The following is a 12598-nucleotide window of genomic DNA, read 5'->3' on the forward strand; positions in this document are numbered from 1 at the left end:
CTTTGCTGTCAGTATTGCCCTTCAGACTCCATAAAGGCCCAATTTTACAGTCCAAGCTGGTTCCTAAATCTTTCCCCAGTACTCCCAGTTTCCTCAGTTCTTCTGACTAAAGATCCCTGATACCCTTGTCCTCTGAAGTGTTAGCCTTTCCCTACCTGCATCTGTTTCCAGCGGGTGTTGATCTGCTCCATGACCCGGGCATTTTCCATGGAAAGGTGGACATCTGAAATGGCAAGCTGGTGTGCCAGGTCATTAACAAGCTTCACCCCGTCCTTCATTGGAGCAAGCTCCTCCTTAAACAACTAAAGACCCCCCGACAACCAGAAAGGACAAGAGAGAAAAATACCTGTCAGGGCTTTCTTTATTACACTGCAATTGCTGGAAGGTCTCCATGGCAACACACTTCAGTCTCGAAACAGAAAAGGGGATAGGTTTTTGTTGGGATTAGGGAGTTCTTCAGAAAGGGCTGGAGGCTAATTAGCTCATACTTGCTATGCCAGGTAAACAGGAAGAGAATGAAACCAAAGGGAAGGGGGGTCCGCAGCATAGCTCAGGTGCAATATTCTATTTACTGGGACTGGCAAGGTTCTGGTATGCCACATAGGCAATATGCTTGAGCCTGGGGAAGGAAGACAACATTTTCTGCTAATGTAGTTAGGGGGAAATTCTAGAAACGGCGCCGAAACTTAGGTAGGCACCTACGTTAATTAATAAACGCCATTTAAAATGGCAAAAATCCCACAATGTTAAAGCGCCTACTGGTGCCTAAAGAATACATGCTAGAATCACACCTTCATAGGTGCTTTAGGTTGCCTAACACCACTATGGGCATGGCTAATGCCGGAAGTGGCTTTAGGAGGCCTAAAGTGCCTAAGTGGGCATGAGTCATGACAAAGAAAGGCACCGGAAATATAGGCCTGGAAAACCCTGGCCTACCTTTCTGGCACCTATCTTTCATGGAGGCGCGATTCTCTATAGGGCACCGTCACATGATTGTCACGCGATCAGTGGCCACTTTTTAGGTGGCTGCCGATGTCAACACCCTATAGAGAATCCAGGCCTTAGGGTTGACTCTGCTCACCATAATCTTAAATGAAACTTTCTTCCAGCCATCTGAAATACTGTATATTTGTAGCCACTCAGAATTTTTTAAATTCTTTCCAATCCAATGGAATGCTAGAAAGAAATTAAAACACAAAGGAACTGATTTTCAGACTGTGGGAGTTAGTCAGGCTGACTCCCATGATTGATAGTGAACCCAGAAATTCAATGCTAGGCCATAACCAGCGACTGGCATTGAATTTTTGGTCTACTTTTAACTGCTAACAATATAGCCAGCTAAGCCGATATTCATCATCTGGCCAGCTAAGTTATAGCAGCCAAAGACAGACCTGCTATTTATGCGGGTTCATTTGTTTGCTCAACTTGGAATATTGGCACTAACCAGCTATGTCACTTGATATAGCTGGTGACCAGGCTAGCTGCTAAGCATTAATATTCAGCAGCCGTCTTGCACTGAATATAATATAACATTTTAATGGTGACAGGAGCCGTTCCTTTCCGTTCCTGGACTGCATAATGGGTAGAAGGATTTGAGCATGTCTGTCCATCTCTCTGTCTGGGAGCAAAGCAGATCACCATGAACTGAAAGGATGATATTTGGTGTGGAGTAAGAACCAAGGAAAAGGCACTTTTTAGTTGGAAAATGGGGCATTTTGGACCCAAGGATTCCTGAAGGAAAGTCTTCCAAAAATGGCCAAAAGCATTTCTAAAAAGAGGCAGTTCCAGCAGCTGTATCTTGAAATACTGAAACATAGAAAGAGTGACTGTGACTTGCTCCTTTCAAACTGTCCCTCTGGGCATAAAAAGTCCTTCCCAGCCACAGACATAAACAGAGCCAGCATGGACACACACATGCAATTTAATTTTTAAATGTTACCACCTCCTCAACCATGCCACATACCCCTGCTTGCTTAGCGGGCTTTTAGTGAGTCAGATGTGTATTTAATTTTTTTTGCAGTAAATTCAACTGTAGGGGTAGGACCTTCAAAACCATCAACAGCACCGACTAACGGCAATTCTGCACTTTTAAGCAGCTGCACCCGGGGAGAGGAAGGGAGGGAAGGAAGTTGCTGAACTAGAATGAGCCCTGTGCCCCTAAGCCCAGAGCAACTGCTCCCATTGCCCATTGGCAGAAATGCCAAGTTGCCCAGTTCCTAGCTGAAGGCCTTTTGGCCAGTTCTGGTTTTGAACTTATATCCCGAAGCAGTGTGTAGTGCTTGATCCTACCCACTGAAATCCATGCTGCAAGTAATTAGGGTTACCAGATTTCCTCTATAAAAAAAAAAAAAAAGACACCTGGTCCCACCTCATTCCAGCCCCAGTCCTACCCCATTCTGCCTCCAACTCTGCCCTATTCTGCCCCCAGCCTCACCCCCACACAAACCTCCCTGAGCTCTGGACCATGACTGCATATGCGCGGATGTCGACACCCTCCAGGCACGACCCTGAGGTCAGGGACTTCAAAATTCAGCCAAACTGTCTGGTTTTGGAAATTCCTCCAGGTACCCAGACAGTTCTCTAACAAGAGGACATGTCTGGGTTTTCCTTTTGAGGACATGTCCGGGGGGTCCGGACAGCTTTTCAAAATCTGGCACTTTGTCTGGATTTTAAAAAGCCTCCCTCAAAATTGCTGTTGGGCAAGAGGGCAACGCGATGATGTCACGTGCATGTGCTGTCATCACATCGCATGCATGCGTGCCCTCCTGCCCGACCAGAGCGGGCAGCAGGGGGCGGGGCTGGGGAGGGGCTAGTGTGGGATTGGGGGCGGGTCTAAGGGGGTCCAGATTTTCTGAACGGAAAATCTGGTAACCCTATTCCTGGACCTCTGGTAAACCTACTCATAATGTACCAGGATGGAGAGGTCAGATCCTGCCAACTGAAATCTAGGACTGTCTTAAAATCTCCAGTTCTGTTGGTTAAATGGCAATTTGAGGGAGAAACAGATTCAGCCCAGAGGAGATGGCTTTCAGTTTGTTACAGGGCCAAACCCAGACTAACTCATTATAAAAAGTATATTAGAAAGCCTTATCAAGTTAAGATCTAAATTCTAGTAGCCTGTTTATCTGGGTGTGAAGACTGGTGATTGGTTACAGCTCTTATAAGTCAGCTAGGTAGCAAGACTGCAGTCTCCTGAAGGGACACTCCGCTATAATGGCAACAACGATTGTCAGACGACACACACCAGAGACAGTGCAGATATATTCATATACACATACAGAGTGGCTGGAAATAATTCCAAAAACCATGCTCTATGTGCTTTTCCTACTTGTTGAGAAATCTGGGCTATAAATGTACTGGTAAATGTATTTCATTATGCTGTAAGGATGCTGTCTAAGCTCAGGTGATAACCAAAGAAGGAAAATGCAGAGACAACCTCAGGGTGATAGAGAAAGAAAGAAGGTGAAGAGCATAGCACTTGGAAGAATCTACTCATTTGCTAGAAAGAGATGTGTATCTACAGGAAGCAGGAAAGACTTATATTCTCCCTTCATGTCCTTTGCTGTCCTTCTTCACAAAACATTGAGCCTCAATAACCTTCCAGAGCTGCATATATGAGTCTCCAAAAAATTAATAAAAATTTTTCATGAACTTAAAAAAAAAAAAGAAGTTGGCTTCTTTGTTTACATGGGCTGGGCTGACTCCTACCCCCCTCTTCTATGAAACCGAGCTAGCAGTTTTTAGTGAGGAGAGCGCACTGAATGGCCCGCGCTGCTTCCAACGCTCATAGGAATTCAATAAGCGTCGGGAGCAGTGCGGGCCATTCAGCGCGGTTTTGTAAAAGAGGAGGTTAGTGATTCAGATTAGAGAATGACATGGTGAAAAAAATTGTCTCTGTCTCTGCCCTGTCCCCGCGAAATCAGTCCCCGTGAGCTCGGTTCCCATCTAACTGCAGAGACAAGGCCATTCACCGTTCCACGGGGTGGTGAATGGCCTTGTCTTCGTACCCGTGGTGACCACTTTTTTCTCACACCATTTCGGCGGGTTACTTGCGGCTAGCCATGGGTAACAGCCACCGTGTCATTCTCTAATTCAGATGTGGTCTTCATTTTCTTCATTATAAATTCTACTGGAAAACTTAGTAACTTAACTTTATAACTTGCTTAATGTTTATTACATACATTGACACCTAGTGCAACACTTCTCAACCCAGTCTATGAGGTATGCCTAGTCCCATCAGGTTTTTAGGATATCCACAATAAATATACATGAGATAGATTTACATACTAAGGAGGCAGTGCACGCAAAGCAGTGCACGCAAAGGAGGCAGTATCCTAGCTTTGTTTGCTGTTGGTTGTTATGTACTGTATAAGGGCTGGCAAAGAACCATGGCAATACCTGTTGCTGGGGTCAATGACACCTTGGTTTATAAAATGCATCCTTTGAAGCCTGTTAACGCAACATCTAATAGACATATTCAGTAGCATAGGAAGGGGGGGCAGACTGTCCTGGGCGCCATCTTCATGGGGGGGGCCCTCTTCGCCCCCACGTACCTCTTAAAATGTTTGCTGGTGCGAGCAGCACCTTCCACATGCTGCTTGTGCTGACCTTGGCTTCCTTCTGATGTCACTACCTGGGAGCTGAGGCCAGTGTGAGCAGCTTTGAAATTCCATTTGTGTAGAGCAGTATATGGTATTGTATTTGCCTAGGACCATGTTTGAGCAATCAGGACCTTTTGAGTCTTAATAACTTCTTTTTTTAATAAGTATAATCTTTTATCTCTATTTTTAACATTTTACTTTAAACCGGCTAGATACCAGTTGATGGTCGGTATATTAAAAATTAATAAACTTGAAACTTGAAACTCTTAGTTGGATCATTACTCTGTTATATATTTGTAATTACTGTATTTTATTGGTGTTTTAATTATGCATGTTTTTATTATTATTACCCACCTTGGATAAAGTCATGATCTAAATAATAAACCTATAAAATATGATATTCATTGAGGGACATGGTGTTGCGTTACAGCAGCTTCTCAGTCGCTTGCTTTAAAATAAGTCAGCAAATGTACCTTTGTAGCTTGTATATGTTCCGGTAAAGAATCAATGAAAAGGTCTCCAATGGGTTCCCAAGTATCTCGGACACCCTCGGCCTGTGTCAGTGTTGTTTCAAGCTCCTCTATGGCCCCCTTGAATTCCAGCAGCTGCTCCAAGGTGCGCTCGATATGCCGATGCTGATCAATACAGCGGGCAGTCAATGTCTCCCACAGCTCGCTGGCCACGTTGGCCTGCTTCCAAACAAAGCGACTTACATTCTGGATCCTCTTCCGGGGAGATATATCTGGAAGCCCAGAACAAGGTTATATTGTTTCAGCAACTCACTAAAATCTAAGCTTTATGAAGTAGAGACCAATATCTTATTTATTTATTGAAACATTTTACATAACATAACATTCTACTTATATGCTGCAGGACCGTGAAGCTCTATGCGGTTTACAAAAGAGGAAGTTGGTACAATTGAGTACAATGACTTCGTTTCCTATGTATTTGGTAAACAAATATGTTTTCAAATGGCTTTTAAAATCTTAATAGGTACTAGAAGTCATGATTAAGAGATGTAAATCTTTGTCCCAGGACGTTGCCTGATAGGATAAGAGACATTGGTGGAATTTTTTGAATTTACATCCTTTTACCGATGGAAAAATAAAAATGGTATGTTAACCTCTAGTATGTTTACTAGTTGTGAGTGTACCATGGTGAATATCTATTTTTGTGGAGAGGAGGAAGATGTGTATTTCTTGAATTTCTTCTTATATGACAGTTGCTCTTCAATCTCCAGAAGCCAAAATAGCTTTGGGTGAATTGAGGCTGCTTTGAAGGATGTCGGAACTTCTATTAAAGCAACAAAGATCTAGAGGAAAGGCAGGCTTGAGGATGAAACAGCACGTACCTTTGCTCTCCTGAGGCTGTTCCTCTGGCTCTTCAAAGGGATGCTGGGCCAGGAAGAGCTGTGCCGATTCCAAAACAGAGTAAATGTACGAACCCCTGGACTTCACTTCCTCCATGAAAGTCTGCAGGAAGGGACAAGGGACAAAATTAAACCCAAAAAGAGATATGCATGAAGTCTATAAGATCACAAGTGGAGTGGAGTGGTATGGGTAGATGGGAATAGCTTTCTTACTCTTTCCAAAAATACAAGGACTTAGGGGCATGCAACAAAGCTATGAAGTTGTATATTTAAAACAAATTGAAGAAAATATGTCATAATTTAATGGAATTTGTTCCTAGAGAATGCAATATAAGCTGTTATCATAGCAGGGTCTTAAAAAAGGTTTGGACAAGTCCCTGAAAGAAAAGTCCATAAACCATTATTAACGTGGACTTAAGAAAATCCACTGCTTATTCCTGGCATAAGCAGCATGAAATCTTTTTTTACTCTTTTTGGGATCTTACTAGGTACTTGTAACCTGGATTAGCCACTGTTGGCTACAGGATACTGGACCTGATGGATGTTTGGTCTGTTCCAGTATGGTAATGCTTATGTACTCATGTACTGACAGACTGACAAGACAGATGGCTTCCTATGGCAAGGGTAAGCAACCTCTTGAATGGCATTTGAAGCCCACCTAAATAGCACACTGCTTGCTACACGATAATAACCCAACGCTGCATGCAATTTTCAAAACTCAAGACACCTTTGCCAATCTGGTGATGCTCAAGCTACCTTGAATACAACAAGAAGGTGGGGTACATCAAAACTGGCATCTAGAGAGAACAAAAGCCCAACTCCCCCTCTCTTATTCCCCTTTCTGATAGGCTTTAGAATATAGAAAGACCAGCCTATTTTTATATATTTAAAAAATGTATCAACCGCCTATTCCTAGGCAGCATTACAAAAATAACATACACAAAATGAAACAGACAGTGAAACCTGGACTCCTATCTGGGAACAGCTTATTGGCTGGAGAAGCAAACTTCTTGAACACTATTTCTATAGGATTCCTGGGTATACATTACTTCTCTTACCAGGATCAAGGCCAGCAAAAGTACTGTAATAGAGTCTCCCAACACGTTATGTTACATTATACCCTTACTGCATTGTGTCCGTGCATGTGCGGATGCCCCCTCCCGTCCCGATATTTACAGGAAGCTTTTCAAAACCCAAATTACCAGGTTTTGAAATGCCGTCCGGATCCCTGCCAGGCTCAGCATCTCTTATTATAAAGAAACTAGTCTTTAAGCCCGTTACATTAAAGGGTGCTAGAATATATGTCTGTCTATCTTTCTTTCTGTCTCTCTCCTATATGTCTGTCTATCTTTCTTTCTGTCTCTCTCCCTACCCCTGTCTTTTTCTTTCTGTCTCTCTCCTTCCTGCTATCTTTTTTTCTGTCTGTCTCTCTCCCTGCCCCCCTTTGTCTGTCTGTCTTCCTGTCTCTATCCCTGCCCCCTTTGTCTGACTGTCTTTCTGTCTCTCTCCCTGCCCCTGTCTTTTTCTTTCTGTCTCTCTCCCTCCTGCTGTCTTTCTTTCTGTCTCTCTCCCTGCCCCCCTTTGTCTTTCTGTCTCTCTCCCTGCCCCTGTGTCTTTCTTTCTTTCTGTCTCCCTCCCCACTTCCCTGTGCAGCAGCCGCAGCATTTCCTCCCCCAGCATTTCCCTGTGCAGCAGCATTTTTTTCTCTCCCCCCTACTTTCCTGTGATGCAGCATTCCCCCCATCCATTTCCCTATGCAGCAGCATTTATCCCTCCCCCCCCCACTTCCCTGTGCAGAAGCCAAAGTATCATTCCCTCCCCCTACATTTCCCTGTGCAGCAGCATATTTTTCCCTCCCCCCACTTCCCTGTGCAGCAGCCACAGCATTCCCTCCCCTTCCATTTCTCTGTGCAGCAGCATTTCCCCCCTCCCCCACTTAACTGTGCAGCATCTGCAGCATTCCCTCCCCCTCCATTCCCTGTGCAGCAGCATTTTTCCCCTCCCCCCCACTTTCCTGTGCAGCAGCCGCAGCATTCCCTCCCCTTCCATTTCCCTGTGCAACAGCATTTCCCCCTCCCCCACTTTCCTGTGCAGCAGCCGCAGCCGCAGCATTCCCTCCCCCTCCATTTCCCTGTGCAGCAGCATTTTTTCCCTCCCCCCGCTTCCCTGTGCAGCAGCCGCAGCATTCCCTCCCCCTCCATTTCCCTGTTTAGCAGCAGCATTTCTCCATCCCCCCTTCTCTACCCACGGTGTGGCTGGCTCCCTTGCCTGAGTTATTTTTAAGTTTAAAAGTGACGTGGCGGCTCCTCTAACGATTCCCGCCTGCATCGGAAGTCTTCTCCAATGCAGGTGCAGCTCGTGAGAGGAGCCATGGCGGCACCTGTAAACTGAAAAATAACTCTGGCAAGGGAGCCGGCCAACTGACAGTTCAATGAGAGCCACAGCTTCCTTAAACACATCCTCCCCCCCCCTTCCCTTCCTTCCTGCTGTCTGTCCGGCTGTCTTATTTGTAAGTTGGTCATGTTGTTCGGTCTGGCCTGCTCCTTGCTCCCTTAGTACCTTGCTGTAGTGTTTTTTTAAGTTCAAAGATGCAGCGGCAGTTCCTCTCATGATCCCCACCTGCGTCGGAAATCCAACGCAGGCGGGGATCGTGAGAAGAGCCGCCCCCGAATCTTTGAACTTAAAAATACACTACAGCAAGGCACGCAGGGAGCAGGCCAGACGAAACAACAGCACCTTGAGGTCCGCGAGTGTGCTTACAGGAAAACAGAACCCTAAGCGCGCATGCGCACTCCTACCTATCGGGGACCTACTGATCATGAAAAATGGAACATGCAAGTAGGAGTGCGCATGCGCGCTTAGGGTTTTATTATAGTAGCTAGCACTATGCATGCTTTTTAGCATATTTTCTGCAATGAAGTGTGGGATCGATGTGGCAATCTAATTACTGAGAGACACAGGACAATCAGTAGTAACAACCACAAAATAGGTTGAACCCTGCTATCAGACAAGAAGCCAGAGCTGAGCAGGGATAATACGGAGCAACACCAGAACCTAGAAATTACCTTATTCCCCTTTCTGTACCATGCATTTTTTACATTTATTTCTTTTTTCTTTTTTTATTTGAATCACTGTTGGGACAATAATTAAACTGTCTAAATTACAGTAGGTGCATGGGTACTTTTGCCAACATTTTAAAAAAACCAAAAAACCAACAGAAATTTGTGCTAGTTTGGAACCCATGCAGTTCAGCAGATAAAATTTTGACATCTGCATACGTTGGTTACTGAGGTCCTTTTTCCCTTCTTTGTCAATTTTGATAGTTTTTAAGATGACATGATTTTCTGGTTAATGTTTGGCTACTCAGAATCTTGCATGGTTGAACACAATGAGACCTCCCATAGGGCAACTTTTCACCATACAATTTAAAATATACATTATAATCCTTGATATTTTAAAAGTACATTTTTTAAGTTGCTTAACATAAAAATATATGAAGGAAAATTCTATAATAGGGCACCTGCCCTTCCATGCATAAAGGTATACTTATTTATTTATTTTAAAAATTTCTATACCGTTTAAGACTAAACGGTTTACATAAATTACATACATAAATTATATACAATACTATCACTTGTGTAGGCAGTGGTGTAGTGAGGGCAGGAGGTGCCCGGGGCTGTGGTGCTCCGTGTGCCCTCCTCTCCGCTTCCCCCCCCCCCCCCCCGGTCACATTGACACCCTCCCTTTCCCCATACCTCTTTAAATTTTCACTAGTATGAGCAGTTTCTACGGCCTACTGCTCACTCTGGTGTTGGCTTTCCCTCTGATGTCACTCCCTCATAACCCGGAAGTGATTTCAGAGAGGAGCCAGGCCAGCATGAGCAGGCTGGAAAAGTTGCTCGCTAGTCCCAGATCTGACCTTAAACCAGTCCATGAAATATATTTGTATAGCTTGCCCAGGGTGACACTATTATTCTATTAAAGGAAACTAGGTACCTATGTTCCGTTTTAGAATTGGCTTCTATCAGGTGACTTTCAGGTTTTCCCGCTAATGCTTTACCTGTGAAATGGCTTTGAATATTGCCTTTCCTGTGTATTACTTTGAAAAATATAAACATCTTTTTAAGATAATAAGGATTCCTGCTGGGAAGAGTTCAGATGGCAGTGTGAGGTGATTGTTGCCAAGTTTCTGATGGTGCGTTCAAGTTCATTTTGAGGAACATACCGCATGTGTCTCCTTCTCCTGCTGTACCAGGGTAACATCCCCACGGAGTGGCAGCTGCGCTGACAGTTCTTCATCTTTCTGGCTCAGCCAATCTATGATCTCCTGCAATGGTGGCTGCAACTTCCCATTGTGGTCCATAAAAGTTTCCAACCGAGCCCTAAGGTGGAGAAAGAGCAATGATTTATCTATGGAACAGGTAGAAATACATTTGTTATCTTAAATAGGAGCCAAGATAAATGATGTGTGTTAAGCATGTCTTTCTGAAATTGTAAGTCCTCTGGGGATAAGCGAAGTGACAATACTTACCTGTAGCAGTTGTTCTCAGAGGACAGCAGGCATATACTGTATTCTCACATGTGAGTGGCGTCATCCAAAGAACCCAGTACAGACACTGCCAATTGCACTGTCATTTTAAACCTTTAGGCAGTGCCCATATCAAGCACATGTCAGTGCCTTTCTGCCTGACGTTGGCTCACGGGACCTTCAGTTAAGTAAAAAAGCTAAGAGGCCAACTTGAGAGGGGGGGGGGGGGCAGATTGTGAGAATATATGCTTGCTGTCCTCGGAGAACACCTGCTACAAGTAAGTACGGTATCTTCATTTTCTCCATGGACAAGCAGCTATTATATTCTCACACATGGGACTCCCAAGCTGCCAGGATCACGATTCTGGAAAAGGTTATAGATAGAATAAACATGAGCCTGGCAAAATTCATCAGGGTTGAAAGGAAAGTTGTTGCTCAGGAAGTTAAATTTTAAAAAATTACAGAACTGCTTGTCCAAACTTTGGAGTTTTGTTCTAAACAGTAATGAGAGGTAAATGTAGGCATTGAGGTCCAAGTAACTGCTTTGCAGATGTCCTTAATAGAGGCAGAGTGGAAATGAGGCAGCCATAGCCCATACATTGTGGCTGTCACATGGCCTTGCAGTGTTAGCCCAGCCTGAGAATATGTGAAGGAGATACTATCCATTAGCCAAGTGGAGATGGTTCCCTTGAAAATAGCAACCCCTAGTCTGTTAGGGTCAAAAGCAACAAAGAGCTGGGAGGACTTCCTATGAGGCTTAGTCTGGTCCAGAGAGTATGCCAGCGTATGCTTGCAGTCTAAGGTATAGAGGGCTGATTCTCCAGGATGGAAATGTGGTTTTGGAAAGAAGAAAGACAAAACTATGGATTGGTTAAGGTGGAAGTCTGACACTACATTAGGGAGGAATTTGGGATGTGGCAAACTACCCAGTCATGATAAAATCTTATATGAGGATCCAAGACAAGGGCTTGAAGTTCATCCACACGGCATGTTCATGTATTGTAACTCCATCACAGAAGCTCATGTAACCGCTCTGAATTGCCCCCCCCCTTCATGAAGCTTTCAATAAACAATAAGGAAAACAACTATGAAGGTGAGAAGTTTCGGAAAGCAAGATAAAAGTGGCACAAAGGGAGACTTCATGACAACAGAATGAACCATATTGACATCCCAAACAAAGCTTGATAGGTGGTTTTGTGTAAAAGCCTTTCGTGAAATGGACTACTAAAGGATGAACAGAGAGAGGATTTTTCTCTAGCTGTGAGTGGAATGCACTGATAGTACTGAGATGAACTCTAAATGAGTTGGTTTTTATACCAGGGTTGGGGAGGTATAGAAGGTAGTTTAGTATTGATGAAAGAGGACAGGTAATGGGGTTCCAGAGAACTCGATGCATACCAAGAAGAGAACCATGTCCACTTAAAGCGGTAGCAGTGGAAGGTTTCCTATACAGCAGGGTTAAAACCATGGCAGACTGCGAAGATCTCCAAAAGGATCTGACGACACTGGAAGAGTGGGCCAAAAAGTGGCAAATGAGCTTCAACATAGGGAAATGCAAGGTCAAGCATGTAGGAAAAAAGAACCCGATGTTCACTTACAAAATGGGGGGGATCACTGCTAGGGGTAAGTAACCTTGAAAGAGACCTGGGAGTGATGGTAGACACAACATTGAAGGCGTCGGCACAACCACAGCCACAGCCACAAGGAAAACAAACAAAATGTTGGGTATCATTAAAAAGGGTATCACGACCAGGACGAAGGAAGTCATCCTGCCACTGTATCGTGCAATGGTGCACCCGCATCTGGAATACTGTGTCCAGTACTGGTCGCCGTACCTCAAGAAGGACATGGCAGTACTTGAGGGAGTCCAGAGAAGAGCAACTAAGCTGATAAAGGGTATGGAAAAACTTTCATATACTGACAGACTAAAAAAGTTGGGGCTATTCTCCCTGGAGAAGCGGAGACTTAGAGGAGACATGATAGAAACCTTCAAGATCCTGAAGGGCATAGAAAAAGTAGATAGGGACAGATTTTTCAAATTATGGGGAACCACAAGTACAAGGGGGCACTCGGAGAAATTGAAAGGGGACAGGTTTAGAA

The 12598-nt window shown here is 44.3% G+C and overlaps 1 protein-coding gene across 2 annotated transcripts in view; it reads right to left on the reverse strand.

Annotated features, from left to right (window-relative positions):
* The window catches only part of DRP2 (dystrophin related protein 2), a 105861-nt gene that overhangs the window by 74671 nt on the left and 18592 nt on the right, over positions 1–12598 (reverse strand). For both annotated transcript variants that reach the window (XM_033943948.1, XM_033943949.1), the window contains 4 exons: positions 10196–10352; positions 5953–6073; positions 5075–5343; positions 156–302 (listed from right to left, as the gene is read on the reverse strand). In XM_033943948.1, the coding sequence (XP_033799839.1) occupies positions 156–302; positions 5075–5343; positions 5953–6073; positions 10196–10352 (694 nt within the window). The remainder of the gene's footprint in view (positions 1–155; positions 303–5074; positions 5344–5952; positions 6074–10195; positions 10353–12598) is intronic.

This window comes from Geotrypetes seraphini, chromosome 5 (assembly GCF_902459505.1).
Source record: "Geotrypetes seraphini chromosome 5, aGeoSer1.1, whole genome shotgun sequence".
In the NCBI taxonomy this organism is placed as follows: domain Eukaryota; kingdom Metazoa; phylum Chordata; class Amphibia; order Gymnophiona; family Dermophiidae; genus Geotrypetes; species Geotrypetes seraphini.